The sequence below is a fragment of the Sceloporus undulatus genome, chromosome 4 (genome assembly GCF_019175285.1).
Source record: "Sceloporus undulatus isolate JIND9_A2432 ecotype Alabama chromosome 4, SceUnd_v1.1, whole genome shotgun sequence".
NCBI classification, from domain to species: Eukaryota; Metazoa; Chordata; class Lepidosauria; order Squamata; family Phrynosomatidae; genus Sceloporus; species Sceloporus undulatus.
Window position 1 is genome coordinate 132,530,604 of NC_056525.1, and position 21,373 is coordinate 132,551,976.

Genomic DNA, 21,373 nt, shown 5'->3' on the forward strand with positions numbered 1-21,373 from the left:
TTCAACTGGAGTTACTCTCAAATGTATATAGGATTGCTTTCACAAATGCTATTATTTCTCTACTTCCCCACTGCCAAAAATGACAAAGTGGCACATATTGAATTAAAACAACCTATGAGATATAGAAACAGATTTTGGGAGCAACACAGGATAAATTTCTGTGGACTCACATAAGTCCTGTGAATGCTTAGATGCATATAAGTAGGCTTCTGCAGATTGCCCTTAAAAGAACCTCAGTCACAGATCATAGTAACTGTATATGAATATTCCATACCATGATGCCTTATCTGATCGACAGCAGACATTTTATTCCAAAAATGCAAACTGCAATATATAGTTAACTGGAAAGAATTCAAGGAGTATATTTTCCTATTAAGAAATTACTATTCAAGTGCATTCTGTTAAAGACTGAGAAAATTATAAAACATTTATCCTGAAATGTTCCTTGTATTGTATGCTATAATCATTACTCAAAATCTTACAGGTGTGGGACAGAAAGATTTTAATAAATAAAAATACTAGTTGAGATATTTACGTTAATTTCAGCTACCTTTTTAGTTTATCAGAAGTAATCAAAAATGGGTTTACCGGTAAGATAAAGTAAGAAGCTGTAAATGTCAAACTGGTAATGGTAGGTGAAATGCTGTTACAGCAGGAATAGCAGGTGTTTAGCTATATTATATCTTAATTTTATTTTTAGTTATTTATTTACTCTATTCTTATTCCACCTAAAGCATAAAACCAACAAAAGCATTAAATTACCGTATTTTCTGGAGTATCAAACGACTGGGCGTATAAGACGACCCCCAACTTTTCTTGTTAAAATATAGAGTTTGGGATATACTCGCAGTATAAGACTACCCCTCTTCCAAATCCAAGGAGGGAGCAGGCTGGCGTCGATCGGAGCTCCCTCACAGCCTCTGTGGAGGCCTGGGAAGGAGGGAGCAGGCCGGTGGCGATCGCGCTGGCTGTGGAGCACCCTCACAGCCTCTGCAGAGGCCTGGGCCTCCTCAGAGGCCTGGGAAGGAGGGAGCAGGCTGGTGGCGATCATGCTGGGCGCGGAGCACCCTCGCAGCCTCTGCAGAGGCCTGGGAAGGAGGAAGCAGACCAGCGGCGATTGCATTGGCCGTGGAGCTCCCTCACGGCCTCTGTGGAGGCCTGGGTCTCTGCGGAGGTCTTTAGGAGAGAACTACAGTAGAGCCATGTGTCATTACAACCACATCAGATACCTGCAAGAACAGGTCTAGCTGTTACACAAGGTTTAACCTTGCAAAAACGCTCCCAGCTGTTGCCCAAACCTGGGTATCCAGATTCATGGCTGAGCTGAGTCTAGGAATACATTCTAACTTCACCCAGATGACAAAGGTAACCAAGGTCATCTCTATACACTAACCAGTCCTGAAGCCAAACTGAAGTGGAGGTAGGTAACTCCTTTCATTCATGAGCCATTGGACAGCTGGGTATATCCTGCCTATTCTCATAATTCCATAGCATTGAGCCAGGGCAGCTAAAGTGGTGTCAAATCAGATTATTTCTGCAGTGCAGATGCAGTCACAGTTGAAAATGTGGTGATATAACACCGATGGATGAAAGTTACTCAAGACTAATAATCCACTTTACATTATCAGGGATTTAGAAACTGTCATAAAATCCACAATGATCCTTTTAATCTCAAGATGATACCAACAACTAAATTTTCAAGTTCTGGCTCACTGAATAGAAACAAATGGCTGTTGAAAATTCTATAACTTGGCTTTCCTCTTCATGACTATGTCTGTACTAGCTTTTGCTTCCCTTCAATAGCTACTAAATGGCAACACAAGCTTGATATCTCTGGGATATTTTATGTAATATTGTCAGTCAGTCAGTCAACCTTTATTAGGCATAGAAAACAACACGTGTTTACAATAAATTACAATAAAATTTAAAATAAAATTTACAGAAACTTCAGGGTTGTTGTTTGAATTGGAGCCATAGTCTTGTTGCCTCCACTAGAAAATTGGCCATTAGCCTGGTTATATATGGGTTTCGATCTTCTAATAGAAATTCCACTGTTAACCCATTTAAAGAGATATTCATTTCCACTAACCTTCTTAACAATTTTTCTCTTGGGGTTACATACAGTGGACAAAGCAATACAATGTGATGGAGAACGTCTGGAGCGTGATCACAGTGACATACACGATTCAAAAATGGGGTCTGCTGATATCTACTCCTTGTCACATTTGATGGATGTACATTTAGTCTTGCAAACAAAAAGGCCTTTCTTGACATTGTCTATATTATATTGTCTATAATATCTGTAATCTTTTGTTACAGATTTTTAAAAACCATAAAATACATAGGTTATCTTTTTAAAAATCAACTGTCTTAAGAGGAAAAGCAGAAGCAGATTCAGTTTGAAATAAGAACACTGTAAAGTTATTCTTCCCCATTACTCAGAAAATTCTGATTATTTAGGTAGAAAAATGAAGAAGTGTTTGACAGTACCTGTTCTTTCCCTTTAGCTTTGCTCTTAGATACTCTGGAAAAAGTAACATCCCGGGCTGGAATTACAGAAATACGATGCAATGGCATATTCATCACACTATCAATATAGAACTGGGCTTCTTACAAAGATGTAATTCCTGATATGAAGTTCATTATCTGCCTTTGTTAGTCCATGCACCTAAAAATAAGTATTAATTTGAAAATTAGAGAAAAATAGTAGAAAACTGAGGAGAAACATACAACTGCATTAGTGACGTAGAACGAGAGTTGGAACTGATACTAATGGCCATATAGTCCAACCTAAAGTATCATTGGAAGGGGGGGGCACCTATCTGTTGTTGTGTGTCTTTAAGTTGTTTCTGTCTTATGGTGACTCCATTAAGGGATTTTCCAAGATTTGTTCAGAGGATGTTTGTCTTTGCCTTCCTCTGAAGCTGTGAGAGTGTGATTTGCTAATGTAATCCAGTGGATTCCCATGGCCAAGTGGGGATTCAAACCTGGTCTCCAATATTAAAACCACTACCGTATTTTCTGGCGTATAAGACGACTCCCAACTTTTCATGTTAAAATATAGAGTTTGGGATATACTCAGCTACCCCTCTTCTAAATCCAAGGAGGGAGCAGGCCGGCAGCTATCGCGCCTGCTGCAAAGCTTCCTCACAGCCTCTGTGGAGGCCTGGGAAGAAGGGAGCAGGCCAGCAGCAATCGCGCTGGCTGCGGAGCTCCCTCATGGCCTCTGCGGAGGCCTGGGCCTCCTCAGAGGCCTGGGAAGGAGGGAGCAGGCCAGCGGCGATCGCACCGGCTGCGGACCTCCCTTGCGGCCTCTGCAGAGGCCTGGGAAGGAGGGAGCAGTCCAGTCGCGATCGCACTGGCTGCGGAGCTCCCTCGCGGCCTCTGCGGAGGCCTGGGCCTGGAAAGGCAGGAGCAGGCCAGGCTTAACCCGGCGTATAAGATGACACTCAACTTTGGAGAAGATTTTCATGGGTTAAAAAGTCATTTTATACACCAGAAAATACGGTATATCATGCTGGATCTTGACCATCTATACTCTGTATTTAAAAGATGCATACTTACTACAGTCAGGAGACTGGAATTTCCTTACTTGTGATTTGATTTATGCCTTAATCTCTGGAGCAGCAGAAAACAAACTTGTTCCATTTTCAATATGACATCCCTTCTCAGATTTAATCTTCTCTCAGCTCCCTAGGTTGTTTTTCATAAGGCTTGATTTCCAGACTTACTATCATCTGAGCTGACCTCCTCTGGACACATCACAACCTGTCACTGTACTTCCTGAGCTATGGTGTTCAGAACAGGCCATAGTATTCCAGGCTGACCAAAGCAAATTTGTGGCACTATTACTTCCTTGATCTCAGCAATATTTATAGACAATATTTGTGAGCACTAGTGATGGCATAAATACCCTAAAGGCATCAGATACTGTCTGATCTTAGAAACTATGGTACTAAACAGGCCGGGAGCTTCAGTTGGCTTCAGGGTGATGTGGGGGCATGGCCTTCAGATGACACATGCCCTGACTCCACCCCCAAGTTGGTGTCACACCACTCGCCTGACCAGATGGCAGTCAGCATTGCAGTGCTCCGGTGTTCTCATGTCATAGAAGCACTTAAAAGCCAGTGCCGCAGCAGAAAAGCTGCCCTTTTTCTGCAGCAAAAAGGAGCAGTGTTTTGCCGTTTCTTTTTGGGCAGGAAAAATGCTGGATTGGGGCCACAGTGTGCGGTTGCTGAGGTCCTGATCCGGTGCTCAAAAGGGCCATCTGTACTGGCCCTAAGTAGGATCAGCTCTGGTTAGTACTTGGATGGGAGAACAAATATTAGATGCTGTGGTCTATATTTCAGAGGAAGGAACTGACAAGTCCACCTTTGAGTATTCCTTGCCTAAGAAAATCCTATAAAATTAATTGGGTCACTATAAGTTGACGGACGACTTAAAGACCATTACATTAGTGGTGGGCAAATGGAACCTGTATCAAAATGCTGATGACTACAGTGCTACTGTTTTTCAGCTACTCCTCTCTCAACGTCTTAGTTCCCCTCTCCCATATCCACAGCACATATTGAGTCCCCACTGGACTGTTATGGATAACCCCCTTCAAAGGACCAGTAAAGAATGGAATTTTCTCCACCCTACTGATATCTCCCTATTTGATATGAATGTTCTATTCTGTTCTTCCTAACCTTCGAACGTTTACTCCCAGAACTGAATTCAGTATTAGTATATAAAGTAGGACAGTGTTAACAATAAGAAAGGCCCATATTGAGCAAGCATTTCCAAGCCAATACATGCAGTTTGGGTATTCCAAACAAGTAATTACAATAGCAATACTTTGGCTGAATTGTGAACTCTAAGCCTTTCTGAAGAATTTGGAAGCTATGTACATATGCAGGAAATGCTTATAGTATAGAAATAAGAAATGAGGCAGCATTTAACAAAATAAATATTCTGCACCAGGATGAGAATTAGTGTAGAATTTAAAGAACATGCCTTGGCCAAGTTACACTCTTTCAGCCTCAGAAGAAAGTAAAAGGACCAGATGTTCTCTGAACAAATCTTGCCAAGAAAAACCCACGATAGGCGCGCTTTAGGATCATCATAGTTGGACACAACCTGAAGGCATACAAGAACAACAAAATCACAGAAGTCACTCCTACTTTAGTGTTAGTGATTCATATCTAACCTCATCAAATTGTTTGGTATAGTACCCGTACAGACAGGCCAAAATACAGCATACTATGCATGTCTCCTAAGAGTCTGGATGCCGCGCCAAAGCCATGCTCCAGTCCTAAATGGGTCTTAGAAGAGACAAAGCCTTAACTCTCCCTAGAAGCCAAGATGACTAAACTGAGGCTGACATACTTTGGATACATTGTGAGAAGGCAGGATTCACTAGAAAAGCCAAAACACTAGGGAAGGTGAAAGGCAGTAGAAAGAGAGGAAGTCTGCACACCAGGTGGATAGATTCAATCAAGGATGCTACAGCCCTGGATCTGCAGAACCTGAGCAGAGCAGCTGAGGACAGGCTGTCTTGGAGGTGTCTCATTCATGGGATCACCATGAGTCGAGGTAAACTTGAGGGCAGTTAACAACAACAATGCAGGCACTTCCTGCCTATGTAGTACACTGCTTTCCATTTTCTCATAAATATTTTTCACACAGGTGCTATTATCCACATCACTCACCAAACTGGGACACAGATCAATCTATATATGAGTAACTAGAGAGTGAGGATTTTAGCATATCACACCAACACAAGATGGAATGAATATCATCTTTTTTAGAGATGGGTAAACTGAGGTTAAGAAATATGTAATTAGCCAAGGCCAGTCATGGAAGAGTTCAGCCACAGAAAAATCTCTTTGATCTTGTTAGTCAGAAACTCGTGGCAATTCTCTGCTAACCAGCCAGAGATCTATCAGAAAACTTCAAACTACATTCTGTCCACTGGCAGAAAATTGGCCTCTGGACCCAATGCAGTTGCCCTTCTCTGTCTTAAAGTAACCAGGAAGTTGGCAAATTATTTTGAGTTTATTAACTTAATGTAATAAAGAGCAGTTGTCAGTTAAAGAAAAGTTAATGAGTAGGCAAACAGTCTTAGACTTGTCCAACCTATACTTCTGGAGTCTCTTTCTCAGCTTCCATCCAGCTTCAACTGACATGGACACGGAAACAATCAAAACACCTGAATATCATGCATTAAACTAGCTGTTAGGATTAATCTAGGTTCCCTTTTTTACTTACATATTATCATGTCCACCTAAATAGGCAGTCCTTCACCTCAACAGATTCTGAAAATGAACATGACACCCCACTTAACCTACACATTATGTGGGGAATCCTCCAATTCATATTCCACCATTCTATTTTGATAGTATAACTAATCAGAGCACTTGTTTCAGGATGAGGAACCTGCCAAGTATCAATGAACAGCCAGAAGTTTAATCTGTCAGGCTAAGGGTTTATTATCAAACAATTAAGGTGATACTGTATATGAAAAGCTAATGAGTACATAGAGAAACAAAGGATCTGTAGCTGGATGGGCTATGGATTCATGATCCTTTTATGTGTGTTTATGCTTGCATTTGTAGATTGTGTGCATGTACAGAAGAACTTACCTGTCATCATGGCAACCAACCAAGCCTGGCTACATGTAGGTTGCCAACGATAATTTGATTCCAAATGTTATGGGGAAACCCTCACATTTAAGATGGGAAAAACCAGGTCCTGTTGCAAACCTTGGAAGAAATAGAAAACAAATGAACTTTAAAATTCTTTCCTAACCTCCAATCTGAACATCACCTCCCACCATCAACAGCATGGAAGGTAAACTGAAGTGACTGAGTTTTCTTGTACAGTCGGCCCACCCCATACACGGGCTTCACATACATGGATTTGAGGTCACGTGGATGGGAAGCCCCATTTAGATTAATGGTGTGCGCGCTTTGCTATGTACACAAGCGTACCCCATTCATTTACCGTAAATGGGGCTTGAGCATGCACAGAATTCACTTTATGCTGGGGGAGGGGGGGAGCAGATCCTCTGCATAAAGCAAGGGCCCACTATAGTTTGAATCTATTACTCATGAGTCCTGTTCTCTGGAACAGCAAAAATAAGCTTGTTCCAGCCTTAAAATGACATCTCTTCAAATATTTAAACAGGGATATCATACCACCTCTTAACCATCTCATTGTGGACAAAGTTAGAAAACTCTTTCCATGTAACATTGATAACATTTAATAATATGTTCTATGAGTCATCACCTACAATGCAGATGGTACAAACCAGGCACATTCACTGGGAACTAGCACCAAGGCAAAGGCTAACTGTAGTGTAACCCATAATGTTGCACTAGCCCTGTGATGACAAACCTATGGCACGCGTGCCACAGGTGGCATGCGATGTCATTTCGCCAGGCACGGGGCAAGGGAGAAGGCAGAACGAGCACACACGTGCCCGTTCCGCCTCCTCCCTGCCATTTTCGGGTCTTCCGCTGTCTCTCTGAGAGAGCGGGAAGCCAGAAAATGGCACCTGGGAGAAGGAGATAGAGGTGCACGCGTCTGGCTCCTCCTCCCAGCCCTCTTCCCCTTGGCTTCCCTTTCCTCCGCGTGAAAGGGCTCCATGGAGCCCTTTTGTGTGGAGGAAAGGGCCAGAGAAAAGGGGACTGGGATGTGTGCCCAGCCCCCTTCCCCTTGGCTTCTCCTTCCCCCATTCATCCTCTCAGACCCACAGCTGCGTTGCCATGGGTTTGGGAAGGCAAGGAGGGAAGGGGAAACAGCCCCGTGCTGGCGTCTCCTTTCCTCCGCTCGCCCTCTGCACTGCCATGGGTTTGAGAAGGCGAGGAGGGACAGAGAAACAGCCCCGTGCTGGCATCTCCTTTCCTCCACTCGCCCTCTCAGACCCACAGCTGCGTTGCCATGGGTTTGGGAAGGCAAGGAGGGAAGGGGAAACAGCCCCGTGCTGGCGTATCTGGCCCGTGGGCCGTAGGTTGCTGACCCCTGCTCTACAGGGATGTAGTTTCAAGGGGTCACTCTCTATACCTCAAAGCTCCTGCTCAGTGAAAGCCCACTGAAGGTACTGATTGCACTGTCTTCTCTACGTGGTACTTTTATTCACTGTCCCTGTAATCTCCGTAGCCTCTTTCCATTCTCAGATCTTCCACTCTTATTTGCAAATACCGCTCCTCGATATTTCCAACAGCTGTTCCTCAGAGACAAAAAGGGCTGTGTTCCAAAGCATCCAGCAGGGGACTCTTCTTCCTTCGGTTTGTTCTTCACTGCCTGGTTACGCATATTCCTTTGGGGAGTGTTGAAGTGGTAAACTACAGCCCCTTTTGAATGAGATCAGTTATCAAGATCTACTTCAATCTGGGTTCAGGACTGTATCTGGGAATAGCCTTTCCTATTGGAGGTGATCTCAGGGGCTTAGGGTGCATTTGACAGGCTTTGTTTCTTGGACTGGGCTTTCTTGGCCATGGTGGTCCTGACACTGACAGTCTTGAGGTTAAACTATTGCAATATGCTTGATGTGACCATGACCCATAGATTGTGCAACCTCTGGGTGGGGAAATCAGGCAGCAGCATTTTGCCTATTGCTATAAAACCCAGGTGTGAGCATTTGACAGTAACATATAAAAACAAATTGGGGCCAAGTTACACAAGAGGCCAAATATTTCCTTGTATTAGTGGTGTTTTAGTATGTTAACTTTTAAAATTGTGTTTAATCTTTTTTTATTATTATTATCATGTCTTAGCTTCTTATTTCAGCTATCTTGGATCCCAGGTTGGGAGAAAGGCAGGTTATTAAATAAATAAATAAATAATGCCCATTTGGTCCTTGAATTTAGCTAGTGATACCCTTCTGGAAGTGCCACATGTTCTTGACACCCACACAAGAAACAATAAAGGTAGTTAGTTTTCTCTCCAGATGTTCTGACCATTGTTACTTTAGATATCTGCAGACATTTGGCTACTTTTACAAGTTATTTTACAGATAATGTGCATAACAAATTGATTATATATACTGTTTTATACTGTTGTATACTACTCCAAAACCTTTAAATGTAAGTGGTTTATATATATTTAAACCAAAGCCCCAGTTAATCATTCTTTTCTACACATTTTTGCTATACAGTTGGCCCTTTGAGCTCACAGGCTTTGGATCTACAAATTCCATTATCCAGAGATTGTCACATCCCATATTATTAAATGGCAGCAACGTAAACTCAGTTACAGTGAAGTATGTGTGTTCATGTTGCTGCCATTAAATTAATATGGGAGGCGATCACTTGTGTTTTTTCACATCTGTGGGGAGATCTGTAACTAAACCCCTGTGGAGCCAAAGGGCCAGCTGTAACTGGAGTGCACCTACTTAACATTGTTCTTAGTTCAAAAAAGGCTTTCAGTTGTGTACATTTCAAAGCCATTACAGAAAGGATGCTTTCGCAGATATGTTTCATTTGGAGTGATCCAAGATTATGAGGTTTAAGCTTCCACTTCCTTATTTGTAACTGTCATTGAGGTAATTATGCATTATAAAAAACATATGTATTGTACAGAAATGGTAGTTTTAACTGGAGAGGGTCTTTTTTTTTATCCCAGCCTGGAGGTTCAGGATATGTGTATATTAACTTTTCTTCGTTTACTGAGAGAACTCTGTTCCAAACTTTCATGCAAATAAAGAACTAAAAATTAGCAACCAACTTCAGTATTTATATGCTTCAGAGCATTACATCACAACAGAAAAAAGACATGTGTGGGCTATGGTTTGTGAGCTCTATTACTTAACAAGCTTTTTTTAAAAAATAAAAATACACTGTTAGTGCCTTTTGGAAGGGAAGAGATACTGGCCCACAAAATTCACTGAAATATAAATAATTAACCAACTGATTCTGATTCTAGACCAAAATGAGTTCATTTCCCTATCCCACACTGCCAAGATGCATAGCTGTTAACTGTTCCTTTTTTAAAAAAAGTTTATAAAATGGGTAAGTAATTTTCTAAATTTATGTTAACATTTTTCATTACTGGCAGTATCAGCAATGGTAACAGAAAATCTGGCTACATGTCCAGCAATCCAAGTTGTTAGTAACACAACAGTTTTCAACTTGTCACATCTGAAAAGGCACCCCACCCATCTCCCAACTGTTTAACCCATCCTGCCCAATACTAATGCAAGCAACAAACAGGCATGGATTAACTCACAGGAGGATGCCTCTAGCAATACACTAAGGTCGAAAACACACTGCAGAAACAATCCAGTTTGATATCGCTTTAACTGCCCTGGCTCAGTGCTAGGGAATCCTGGGAACTATAGTTTATTGAGTTCTCTGACAGAAAAGGCTAAATGTCTCACAAAACTACAGTTCCCAGAATTCCCTAGCATTGTACCACGACAGTTAAAGTTGTCTCAAACCAGATTATTTCTGCAGTGTGTTTTGGACTTAATTCTTAGATGCTTCATTAGGCAATACAAGACCAGGATAAATCTCCTCATCTGAATTTTGGCCTGAAGGACCAAGAAAAAAGTGGGCGCATGGAGGGTAAGCTGTAAGCAATCACAATCTGTGACATTGCACAACATTATTGCTGAACATGGGACACCTCAGCTAAAGCTTAGATCCCAATTTCCTATCTTTGTACAAATTGACACAAAATGAAAATGCCTAAACACTGATCCCAAATTGACAGATTTTTGATCAATGAATATTTTATCTAACGGCTAGCTATATCTGTATAATCTGGGATCATTTAGAAATAATATTTCAGGAAGGAAAATGCATCTAAATAGATATAGACTACACATGGGGAAATGGAAATATTTTAGGTTTAGGAAACAAACAGGTTTATATAGTCTTGGGGACCTATTCCATAGTCCTTTCCCCTGAACAGGTAATCAGTTGCAAGAAATAACTGTGAAAACACACTCCCTCAAATTCTGCAAACAATAAGAACAGATAACAAGACAATTACTGCCATTTGAGAATTTTATAATACTAAGTGAAACTAAAATTAGTGGAATGACTTCTACACTATATAATTTTTTGATCTCAGTTACTTTTTCTAATACTATAATCTAGAAACTAAATTAATCTGGGGAAAATAGTGGGGCATAAACATTCCTGATTTGACTTGGAAAATCTGGGGTTACAAAATCATTGGGACTATTTCTTTTTTAATATGTAAATTAGTCTTTTTATCTTAATTATTTGATTGTGTATTTATGTTTCATGTCACAAGAAACTGCATATAATTGGAAGGTTTAAATGCCCTGTCACTTTCCCAGTGGATAGATAAGAGTTTGGAACATCTTGCTAGATCAAAAAATTAAGTGAAAAAATAGGGGCTACTAGAGATAACCAAGATCATTCCAAATTCTCCATGATATGATCCAAGTTTATTAGTTATTTTATTCAAATGAAAATGCCAGTTCTCTCTCCGCTTTCCTTACATGTTAATTTTGGGAAAGATGTTCTATCATAGTATTTGTCAGCTAGGGATTTTTTAGCTGAATAGTCAGGAAATATAATATTGATACATCTCATTATACTGGAACCCAGATTGGTAATGTTTCTTTTTGTAAAAACTTTTAAATACTTTTAAAAAGAAAAAAAAAAGATACAGAGTTCATCTTTCTTAGTACTAGATAACTATTCTAACAATAATATTTGCCAAAGCAGAGGTTAAAATATCATCTATGTATTTGTATATACATTTTATTCAGAAATTTACTGGGGACATTTCTCTGTAAGGGAGAGGAGTTTTCCTTGTCAGGTCTCATTTTTTCCCCACTAAGAGCATAACTAGCAGCAGTTATAATTCATGCAATCCTAAACATGGTAGTGATTTTTTGTTGCTGTTGTTGTGCTTTCAAGTCATCTCCAACTTATGGCGACCCTAAGGTGAACCTGTCTTGGAGTTTTCTTGGCAAGTGTTTTTCAGAGGGGTTTGCCACTGCCATCCTCTAAGATTGAGAGAGCGTGACTTGCCCAAGGTCACCCAGTGGGATTCCATGGCCAAGCCAGGATTCAAACCCTGGTTTCCAGAATCATAATCCAATGCTCAAACCATTACACTACACTGGCTCTTGGTAGTGATATTATACTATAGATATTAGTAGAAAGGCTGCATATATTAATACAGTTGGCACTCCTTATCCACGGATTTTTTATCCATGTATTCAAGCATCCACGGCTTGAAAATATTAAAAAATATATATAAATATAAATAGCAAACGTTGATTTTCTATTTTATATAAGGGATAACATTTTGCTCTGCCATTATATTTAATGGGACATGCTCATCCATGGATTTTGTTATCCATGGGGGATCCTGGAACCAAACCCCAGCTGATAAGAAGGCCCCACTGTAGAAATATCTGTTTCTTTACCATTGTTGAAAAAGTTCCAACTAGAAGAACAGGTTGCTTACCTGTAACTGGTTCTTTGAGTGGTCACCTGTGCCCTCACACAATTAGGTCTTGCACCTGCACAGAGCCACAACATGGAAAGTTCAAGAGCTGAGTCGCTTTTGGTGGTAATCCCGCCCTCTCAGGTGTACATCTATACTTTGTGCCAAAAGCTACTCCTTCTTTAGTTCCACCATTTGTCAAGTGAGGACAGACCTGCAGAAAGATAAGAGAGGAGGGTGGGCTGTTTGAGGGCACAGATGACTACTCAAAGAAGCACAGTTACATATAGCCAACCTGCTTGTTGTGGTCTCTGTACCTCACACAACTGACTAGCAAGCTTACCACAGGGAAAGAGTCAGGTCTAAGTTAGCTGACGACAGCAGAGGGGACTGCCCTTGCAAGTGAAGCCATCATCCACATTGAGCAAATGAAGCATTAGACCTCACTCTACAGTCAGCCTGCAATTATGCATGAAGATAAGAGGACTATGACCATGTTGTAGTATGGCATACATCTGGTAATGAGTCTCTTGAGCCATGTGTAAGAGGTAGCTTTAACTCTGGTAGAATGGGAACAAGGACAAAGAGTTAGGGGTGAAGCAGATTGTTAGGGGTGAAGAACAGAAGTGTCTTCCACCGAAATAGCTGGTAACTAGTCATACATGTTTGACAGTTGGCTAACTGACTGGATAATGCTGCAGGAGAATAAATCATTGACCGAGGAGAACCAAACGGTGGCCCTCTCAATCAGAGCAGCGGGGGGGGAGGGGAAGCAACTTCTTCATAGTTTTTGACTGGAAGGCTTCCACAATAATTGAATTTGCAGCTAGATTGTAAACAGAAATCTGGCACTTTCTTGCTGGTAAAAAGGCAAAGTTTTCCATTTTAATATGACTATCAAATCGTACTCATCTCCATTACTTAAGCCAAGGGATCCAGTGTTGTCAAAGACAACTATGGGGTCATGTGGCCAGCACGATTATATGGAACGCTGTTACCTTCCCACATGCTTTTGAACTGCTAGGTTGGCAGAAGCTGGGATTAGTGATGGGAGCTCACTCTGTCTTGCGGCTCTTGAGTCTCAAACTGCCGATCTGCTGACCTTTCCATCGTCAGAGTCAGTGGCTTAACCGCTGAGCAACCATGTCCCTTTTCTTGCTAAACTCTGTATAAATTCTCCACTGATGAAGCCAGAAATGGTATACCAAAGGCTTGGACCAAAACTGTTTTATCATGTCCAGGCAGGAGGGGAAGCATGACTAGAGTAGAATTCTGAGCATCCACCATTTGGAACACTGAGTCAAGAGGTTGTGCAGGCTGGGACAAGAGGTTTAGCATGAGAGATCTGGCCATGTGTAGAATGAGAAGTACATATGGGCAGAGAGCATCTGATGGCAATACTGATGTATTGTCAACAACTTCCTCTGTAGGAGAGGATGAGAACAGAGAGGGATACTCATGTACAGATGTATTAGAGTCACAATCATCTGTAGAGGAGCCTGAGCAAACTTAAGTAACTACAGCTGATGTGGAATCAACAGGAGGCACTGGAGCTGATACTGATGGAGCCAAGGCTGATGAAACAGGCTGCACAGCAATGGAGGGAAGTCTTGAAGTGCATCAGTTAAAGGTACTGCATGTCCTGAAGCTGTAAACACAGGAGGAATTGATTGTTGCAGTGGCCTTGAGACAGTGGCAGCTGATTCAGAACAATGGCTGCAGTGACAAGGCCTGGTGATTGGTGTCATGTTCAATCAGGTAAGTGATATTGGTGGACAATTTCCTTGTGGTAGACATAATGTTTTGGAGATGAATATCAGTGTCCTCTCTGTTCATTCCAGAATCAGTGGCAGGTAAGCCCTATAATACATTTGAGATCTGCCATACTAAAGCTCCTCTTCCCTGTGATGGAATCAGTTTCTAGGGCCCAATGAAATGTAGGCATGCAGTTAGATCTTAAAGAGAAAAGATATACAATTAAGCACCAAAGTCAGAATCACCCAAGCCATGGTATTCCCCATCTTTATATGAGAGCTAGCCATTGAAGAAAGTGGATTTAAAAAAACATATTTGAGATGTGGTGCTGGAAAAGAGTGCTGAGGATACCGTGGACAGCCAAAAAGATAAAGAAATGGGTCATTGAAAAGATCAAGTCTGAACTCTCCCTAAAAGCCAAGATGATTAATTTGTGGCTGTCGTACTTTGGCTGCATCATGAGAAGGCATGAATCTTTAGAAAAGACATTAATGCTAGAAATGGTAGAGGATAGTAGAAAGAGATGAAGACCACACATCAAATGGCTAGACTCAATTAGGAAGTTGACAGGCATGAATCTACAAGACTTAAGTAGAGCGGTGGAAGAGAGAGGGTCTTGGAGATGGCTCATCCACAGAGACATCATGAATCAAGATCGGTATGAGGGCAGTTAACAACCACAAAGCTGCAGTGCTGAATGCGAGTACTCAGACCCAGGAGATAGAGATTATCACCATGGTGGACATGAGCAGTTTGTGGGGGGTGTTCATTTCGCAATGTGGGATGACAATGCTCTCACATTACATAGCAACTTGAGCATGTTGGTCTGCTGAAGTGTGGTCAGTGTCAGTGTGAGCAGCAGTCTCCTGGACCACTCTTTGCACTAACTGGTCCCAGTAAGAATAAAAATGGATGGTAGCAAGGCCAAGGAATTGAGTGGGTGTGGCAATCTGCGCTGGGATCAATGTCAGAGATGCAGCAATAGAGGTGGTGCAATCACAGTTGCTGAGGTTTTAGACTTCTCTTTATCCTTGGCCTTCACCTTCTTCCTGGGTTCCACTTCTATATCTGAAGTGATCTGCTTTAGAGCCTTATACAGTTTTTACCATATGAGAATGGATCTTCCAGAAGCAGGTGGGTTTAGCAGAGTTTTCCTCCTAGCTGTCTGCACCAATTATGGTTCTGATGGATCCTCAGACTCCAATATAACCATTGGTACCAAGAGCAGTATCAACATAACATAGGTTTTGGATGATGACCATATGGTTCCACTGACTCTGCCAAGACTCATGGATGGAGTCTTATAGATTGAAACCAAAGCCCTACACAGAGGTTTATTATTCACTGCTAAACCAGCCACTTTGAGCAACTCTTCCCAGAGGTGAAGCCAGAGCTGAAAAACACAATTTCTCAAGCTCTCTATAAGAGTAGGCTTTGGTGCTAAGTACTGCTCAGCTCTCAAAACTTCTATGTTGTGGTGCAGAACCCCAATTGTGTGAGGGCACAGATGACCACAAAATGTTGGTTAAGTGGTAAATACCTATAGCTAGTACAGAAATTGAATAGGTATCATTTTGTCAGGTACTGGATACTAAGGGGCTAAACAGACCGGAACTAAATGCTGGCATCGGACTGGAGTGGGGGCATGGCAACAACACACCCTGACTCCTTCCCAATGCTGGTGTCACACTGCCCACCTGACCACACAGCAGGTGGCGTCACACTCCTCCATTGGCGCTGTGTTTAGACAAGCTGTGCTGAAGAACTGGTGAAAACCCACCGCCACCACAGCAAGGATGGCGTTTCGCCACTTTAAGAAAGAGCAGCATTTTGCTAGCCCTTTTTGGGCCAGCAAAGGAAAGGATCGGGGTTGTAGCATGCAGTTGTCGCAGTCCCAATCTGAAAGAGGCAGCAGATTGCTGCTTCTTTCAGGCTGTCTGTACAGACTCTTAGACACCTTTAACAGGATAATAACTTACACTGCAGTATGTGCGCTTTTAAAAGTTACACATTCCTTCCACAGGCTGGACATAACTTAAATGAGTACTGCCGAAAGAGATATAGGGCATTGACAGCAAAAACGGCTACATATGCTTATTCTTTCAGCCAATAGGGAAAAAATATTGCAAACTAATTAAAAGCCATGCCTTATTTATGCTTTGTGTGTCAGGTCTCTAACACTGCTTAGATAAAATTCAAATAGTGAATAAAATAGTACAATATTAATTCATACCAATGATCTCATTTTATTATCACAGTAAAAAATGCTGGGCCAGAAGAGGAAATGAAGCATGATCCTAGCCATGACTATGCAAAACTAAGCCTCCTTAATTTTCATGAAGCTAGCACTTGGAATCCCATTTTGAAAATAGAATCATAGAATTATATAGTTGGAAGAGATCGCAAGGGCCATCCAGTCCAACCCCCTGCCATGCAGGAAATCTCAATCAAAGCATCCCGACAGATGGCCATCCAGCCTCTGTTTAAAGACCTCTAAAGAAGGAGACTCCACTACACTACGAGAGAGTTTGTTCCACTGTCAAACAGCCCTTACTCCCAGGAAGTTCCTCCTAATGTTGAGGTGAAATCTCTTTTTCTGGAGCTTGCATCCATTGTTCCGGGTCCTAGTCTCTAGGCAGCAGAAAACAAGTTAGCTCCCTCCTCAATAAGACATCTAACAACCATTAGCTTTCTTTTTCAGTGTTTTTGGCTAACGCCCCCTCTCAACCTTTTTAGTTCTTTGAAATAAAATACACATTGGGAGGCAAGTGGAGGTAGAAATGTCCCCTCACACTCCATGGGTAACATTCAATATAAAAACCAGGACTTTCTCTAAGCATCACATAAACTAGTGGAGTTTTTAGAGATTGAAACTGAGACAGCACAGTTCATGGAAGAGAAAATAGGTCTATAAAAAGCAATAGATCTTGTCACACAATTCTTTCAGCTCATAAGTTTTTCTTATTTCATCTCCTTCCTTGCTCAAGTGTCAAAGAATAAAAATCAAATAAGTATAAGTACAATTGCAGAATCATAGAGGTGGAAGAGACCACAAGGGCCATTCAGTCCAACCTCCTGCCATGCAAGGAACACACGATCAAAGCACTCCCGACAGATGGCCATCCAGTCTCTCTTTAAAAAGTCATACATCTGCTGGTTTCCCATCTACAGATCCACCTGATGAATATGGGGATAATGGGTACACGTGCACTGGAATTGGAAGTTCTAATTTTAAATGCTAACGATATTGTTACTGTTAACTGACATCAACATCAGCTTATGGTGACCCTATGACTGACACTGAATATATTAGAAACATAGAGTTGGAACTGAACAAAGGCCATCCAATCCAACCCCCTGCCATGCAGGGAGACACTCCTGACAGATGGCCATCCATCCCATTTAAAAGCCTTCAAAGGAGACTCCACCATGTGTCAAAGGCAGTGTATTCCACTGTCAAACAGCTCCTATCATCAAGATGCTGTTCCTATTATTTAGGTGGAATCACTTTTCTTATAGTTTGAACTCATTGCCCCATGTCTTAGTCTCTGGAGCAGCAGAAAACAGCTTGCTTCATCCTCAACATGATATCACTTAAATATTTAAACACGGCTATCATGTCATCTCCCTAAGTCACTCCTCACAGGGCTTGATGGTTTCCAGACCCTTCACCATTTTTGTCACACTCTTCTGGACAGTTTGTCAACATCCTTTTTAAATTGTGATGCCCAGAACTGGACACAGTAGTCCAAGTGAGGCCTGACCAAAGCAGAACAGAATGGCACAATTACTTCCCTCGACCTAAACACTATACTTCTATACATGCAGCCTAGAACTGCGCTGATTTTTCTAACTGTCCCGCTACACTGTTGACTCATTTTCAGCCTGTGATCCAGAGACTTCTAGACACCTTTCACATATATTGTTGTCGAGCCAGGTGCCCTCCATCCTATATCTGCCTAAGTGTAATATCTTCCATGTTTTACTGTCAAAATTCATTTCGTTATCATTGGCCCAGCTCTATTATTATTATTATTATTATTACCCCACCTTCCTCCTGTCCTCTGGGTTATTAGATACCCCTTCTAATTTAGTGGCATCTGCAATTTTGATGAGAATGCCATTTATTCCATTGATAAAGATGTTGAATATCATTGGGCCCTGGACAGAACCCTGTGGCACCTCAACGGTCATTTATCTCTAGGATGAAAAAGAGCCATTGTTGAGCACCCCTTGGGTTCGGCCAGTCAAGCAATTACAAATCCACCTAAAAGTTGCCTTGTGTAGCCCACATTTTACCAGCTTGTTTGCAAGAATATCATGGGGGCCCTTGTTGGAGGCCTTACTGAAATCGAGTTATGCTATATCTACAGCATTCCCTTTGTCTACCAAGCTGGTCATTTTATCAAAAAAGGAGACCTGGCATGACTTATTTCTCTGAAACCCATGTTGACTTTTAGTGATTATGGCATTGCCTTCTAGATGTTCACAGACTCTCTGTTTAATGATCTGCTCTAGAATCTTTCCTGGTATTGAAGTCAAACTAACTGGACGATAATTGTTGGGATCCTCTTTTTTTCCCTTTTTGAAGATGGGGACAACGTTTGCCCTCCTCCAGTCTGCTGGGACTTCTGTTCTCCAGAAATTCCCTCGGTACAATGATAGCAATAGCAAGTACATCTCTATACCGCTTATCGGTGCACTGAAGCACTCCCTAAGCCATTTACAATGTGTGAGCCTATTGCCCTTAACAAGTTGGGTACCCATTTTAGCCACCTCAACCTCATCTTACCAAAAATGTTGGTACAACAGTGCCCTATTGGGAGATTTATTTGTGGAGCTTCCCCACCCATCCTGAACACCAAACCCAACCATCCCCACACTCTCTCAAACATTGGGTTGACCCTTTCACTAATTGCATCTTATTATTATTTCTTTATTTTATTTAGAATACACTTGTCCATATTTGCTAGGGTTAGGGGCACAAGACCTCCATGAATATGGAAAAATGCCATGTTTTTACCTGAGAGGGCACCTCTCTAGGAATCTCTAGGTCCTCCAGTGCAAATCTGTGGTCAACGTCCGGCACACTGACCATAGAACTGTGCTGGGAGGAACTACAAAGGCCTACAAAAGCGTTCTCTCTAGGAATCTCTAGGTCTTTCAGTGTAACTTTTAGTTAAAGTTGACCACAGAGTTACACTGGAAGAGCTACAAAGGCCTAGTGGAGTGTTCTCTCTAGGAATCTCTAGGCCCTTCAGTGCAACTTCTAGTTAATGTTGACCACAGAGTTGCACTGGAGGACCTAGATATTCCTAGAGAGGACATATTTATCAAACCCATGAATAATCAAAGCCGCAGATATCAAAGCCGCAAATACAGTAATAAAAATAATAATAAATTTTATTTATATTTCCAGCCTCTCTCTGTGGATCGAGGCGGGATTAAAACAAAAAGTAACAAATATGGAGGGACGAGTGTATTTATAACCCCGCTCTTCAGCCAAAAGGCCCTCAGGGCGGCTTACAAACTATTATTAAAGTTGTGAAGTTGAAGGCTTTCATGTCTGGCATCCATAGTGTTTTTGTGGGATTTTGGGCTCCGTGGCCACGTTCTAGAAGAGTTTATCCCTGACGTTTCGCCAGCATCTGTGGCTGGCATCTTCAGAGAACTATCGGTATTATTAAAGTGTATTAATACAGTGCTGTAAAGTTCGTGCAGCCCTTTACATTTAGTAAAGTAAAAGTAAAGACCTGCCAGACAAATGGGCGCAGAATCTCACCTATGGCACTCGGGCGCTCTTTGTCGTTTTGAACGAAACTTCCATCCCCCCGAAAAGCCTGGAGATGAGGTCACTCCTTCGACGAAGGTGCTGAAAAAGAAACCAAAGACCAGTGATGCCAATTTCAGGGGGAATTAATTGATTTCTTTCCTGGGGATTTTGACTGAATAACAATAACAATAATAATAATAATAATAATAATAAATATTGGGGATTCCTGGGAATCTTCAAGGCTTTGTTGGCAAGACTGCAAAGGACTAGAGCTGCCCCTTGTTGCTTTCCTAACCCCCAGCCTCTCTCCTCTCCTTCTTCTCCTGACTGTTATGCTTTGGACATATCCTGAGAAGAGGGACCTGGTCCACTATTAAAGGCTATACAATGCTTTGCAAAGAGCCACAGGGGAAAAAGGGAGGCTGCATTTCAGATGGAGAGTCCCAATCAATGCAAGCCCTGATTGAGGAAGGCTCTCCTGGGCATGGCAGCCAGGACAGCAGGAGGATTAGGCCCTTCGGCCCAGGTGCCCTGAGGACGCCTGGCAGGGAGGGAAAGCCTCCTAATCCGGGGAGGACAGCCCCGAAGACCCGGGGGGGGAAGGAGGCCTGGAAAGCCCCCCCAGAAGCCTCCTCTTCCCCACAAAACCCAGGGGTTTACCTCGTGCCCCATAAACAGCGCCCTCCTCCTCCTCGCCCATAGCCAAGCGACTGGGCCCAGCCCCAGCAGGTCCAGGCCTTCCCCAAGGCTGGGGTCCCCTGTGGCGCCCCTCGGGAGGAAGAGCCTCCTCCTCCTCTTCGTCGTGGCTGGGGCCTCGTCGCCTGACGCAGGAGCCGGCCCAGCCTCCTCTTCTGTCCCGCCTCTGAGCCCTAAGCGAGGGCGGGGATCACTAAAGAGGCCTAAGGAGGAGGCGGAGGCGGGCCCAAAGGGATTATTAAATGGCTCCGAGGCTGGGCTCCTCCTGAGCGGGAAGAGGCTCTGGGTGTCTGTATTAACGAAATAATCCGGTTTGACAGCACTTTGAACTGTCATGGCTCCATGCTGTGGAATTCTGGGAATGGTCCTTCGGAGCCACAACAAACGACCATTCCCAGAATTCCACAGCATGGAGCCATGGCGGTTCAAAGTGCTGTCAAACCGGATTAGCACCTTTGCTTCAGACACAGTAGTCCCCCAAACTGTGCCCTTTAAGGGTTTTTGGACTTTAATATTGATACCTGCCTCTCATGGCTCGAGGCGGGTTACAACAACATAGTGAAAACACAATCATTACGTAAAATACACATATTAAGCTACATGGTTATATTCCAACACAATGCACAGGGCGGTATGGGTTGCCATAATTGTCCACTATTACCAGGGACAAAATGTAGGACAAATTCAAGACCAAACTACAGTATAGGACAACTGCAGGACAAAACTCAGCCCAAA

The 21,373-nt window shown here is 42.4% G+C and overlaps 1 protein-coding gene across 5 annotated transcripts in view; it reads right to left on the minus strand.

The window, feature by feature from the left end:
* LOC121928441 overlaps positions 1-20,879 on the minus strand; it is a 39,894-nt gene extending 19,015 nt beyond the window's left edge. The window contains exons 1-6 of one of the 5 annotated variants that reach the window (XM_042463132.1): positions 20,603-20,879; positions 19,952-20,041; positions 12,436-12,628; positions 6,624-6,743; positions 4,996-5,118; positions 2,491-2,668 (exon numbers count right to left, since the gene is read on the minus strand). In XM_042463132.1, the coding sequence (XP_042319066.1) occupies positions 2,491-2,583 (93 nt within the window). In that variant the 5' untranslated portion in view covers positions 2,584-2,668; positions 4,996-5,118; positions 6,624-6,743; ... (1 more) ...; positions 19,952-20,041; positions 20,603-20,879. Of the gene's footprint in view, positions 1-2,490; positions 2,669-4,995; positions 5,119-6,623; positions 6,744-12,435; positions 12,629-19,951; positions 20,042-20,602 lie in introns of those variants that run through there. The other 4 variants (XM_042463134.1, XM_042463133.1, XM_042463135.1 and 1 more) reach the window with 4 other exon arrangements.
* Between the last annotated feature and the right edge of the window lie 494 nt (positions 20,880-21,373).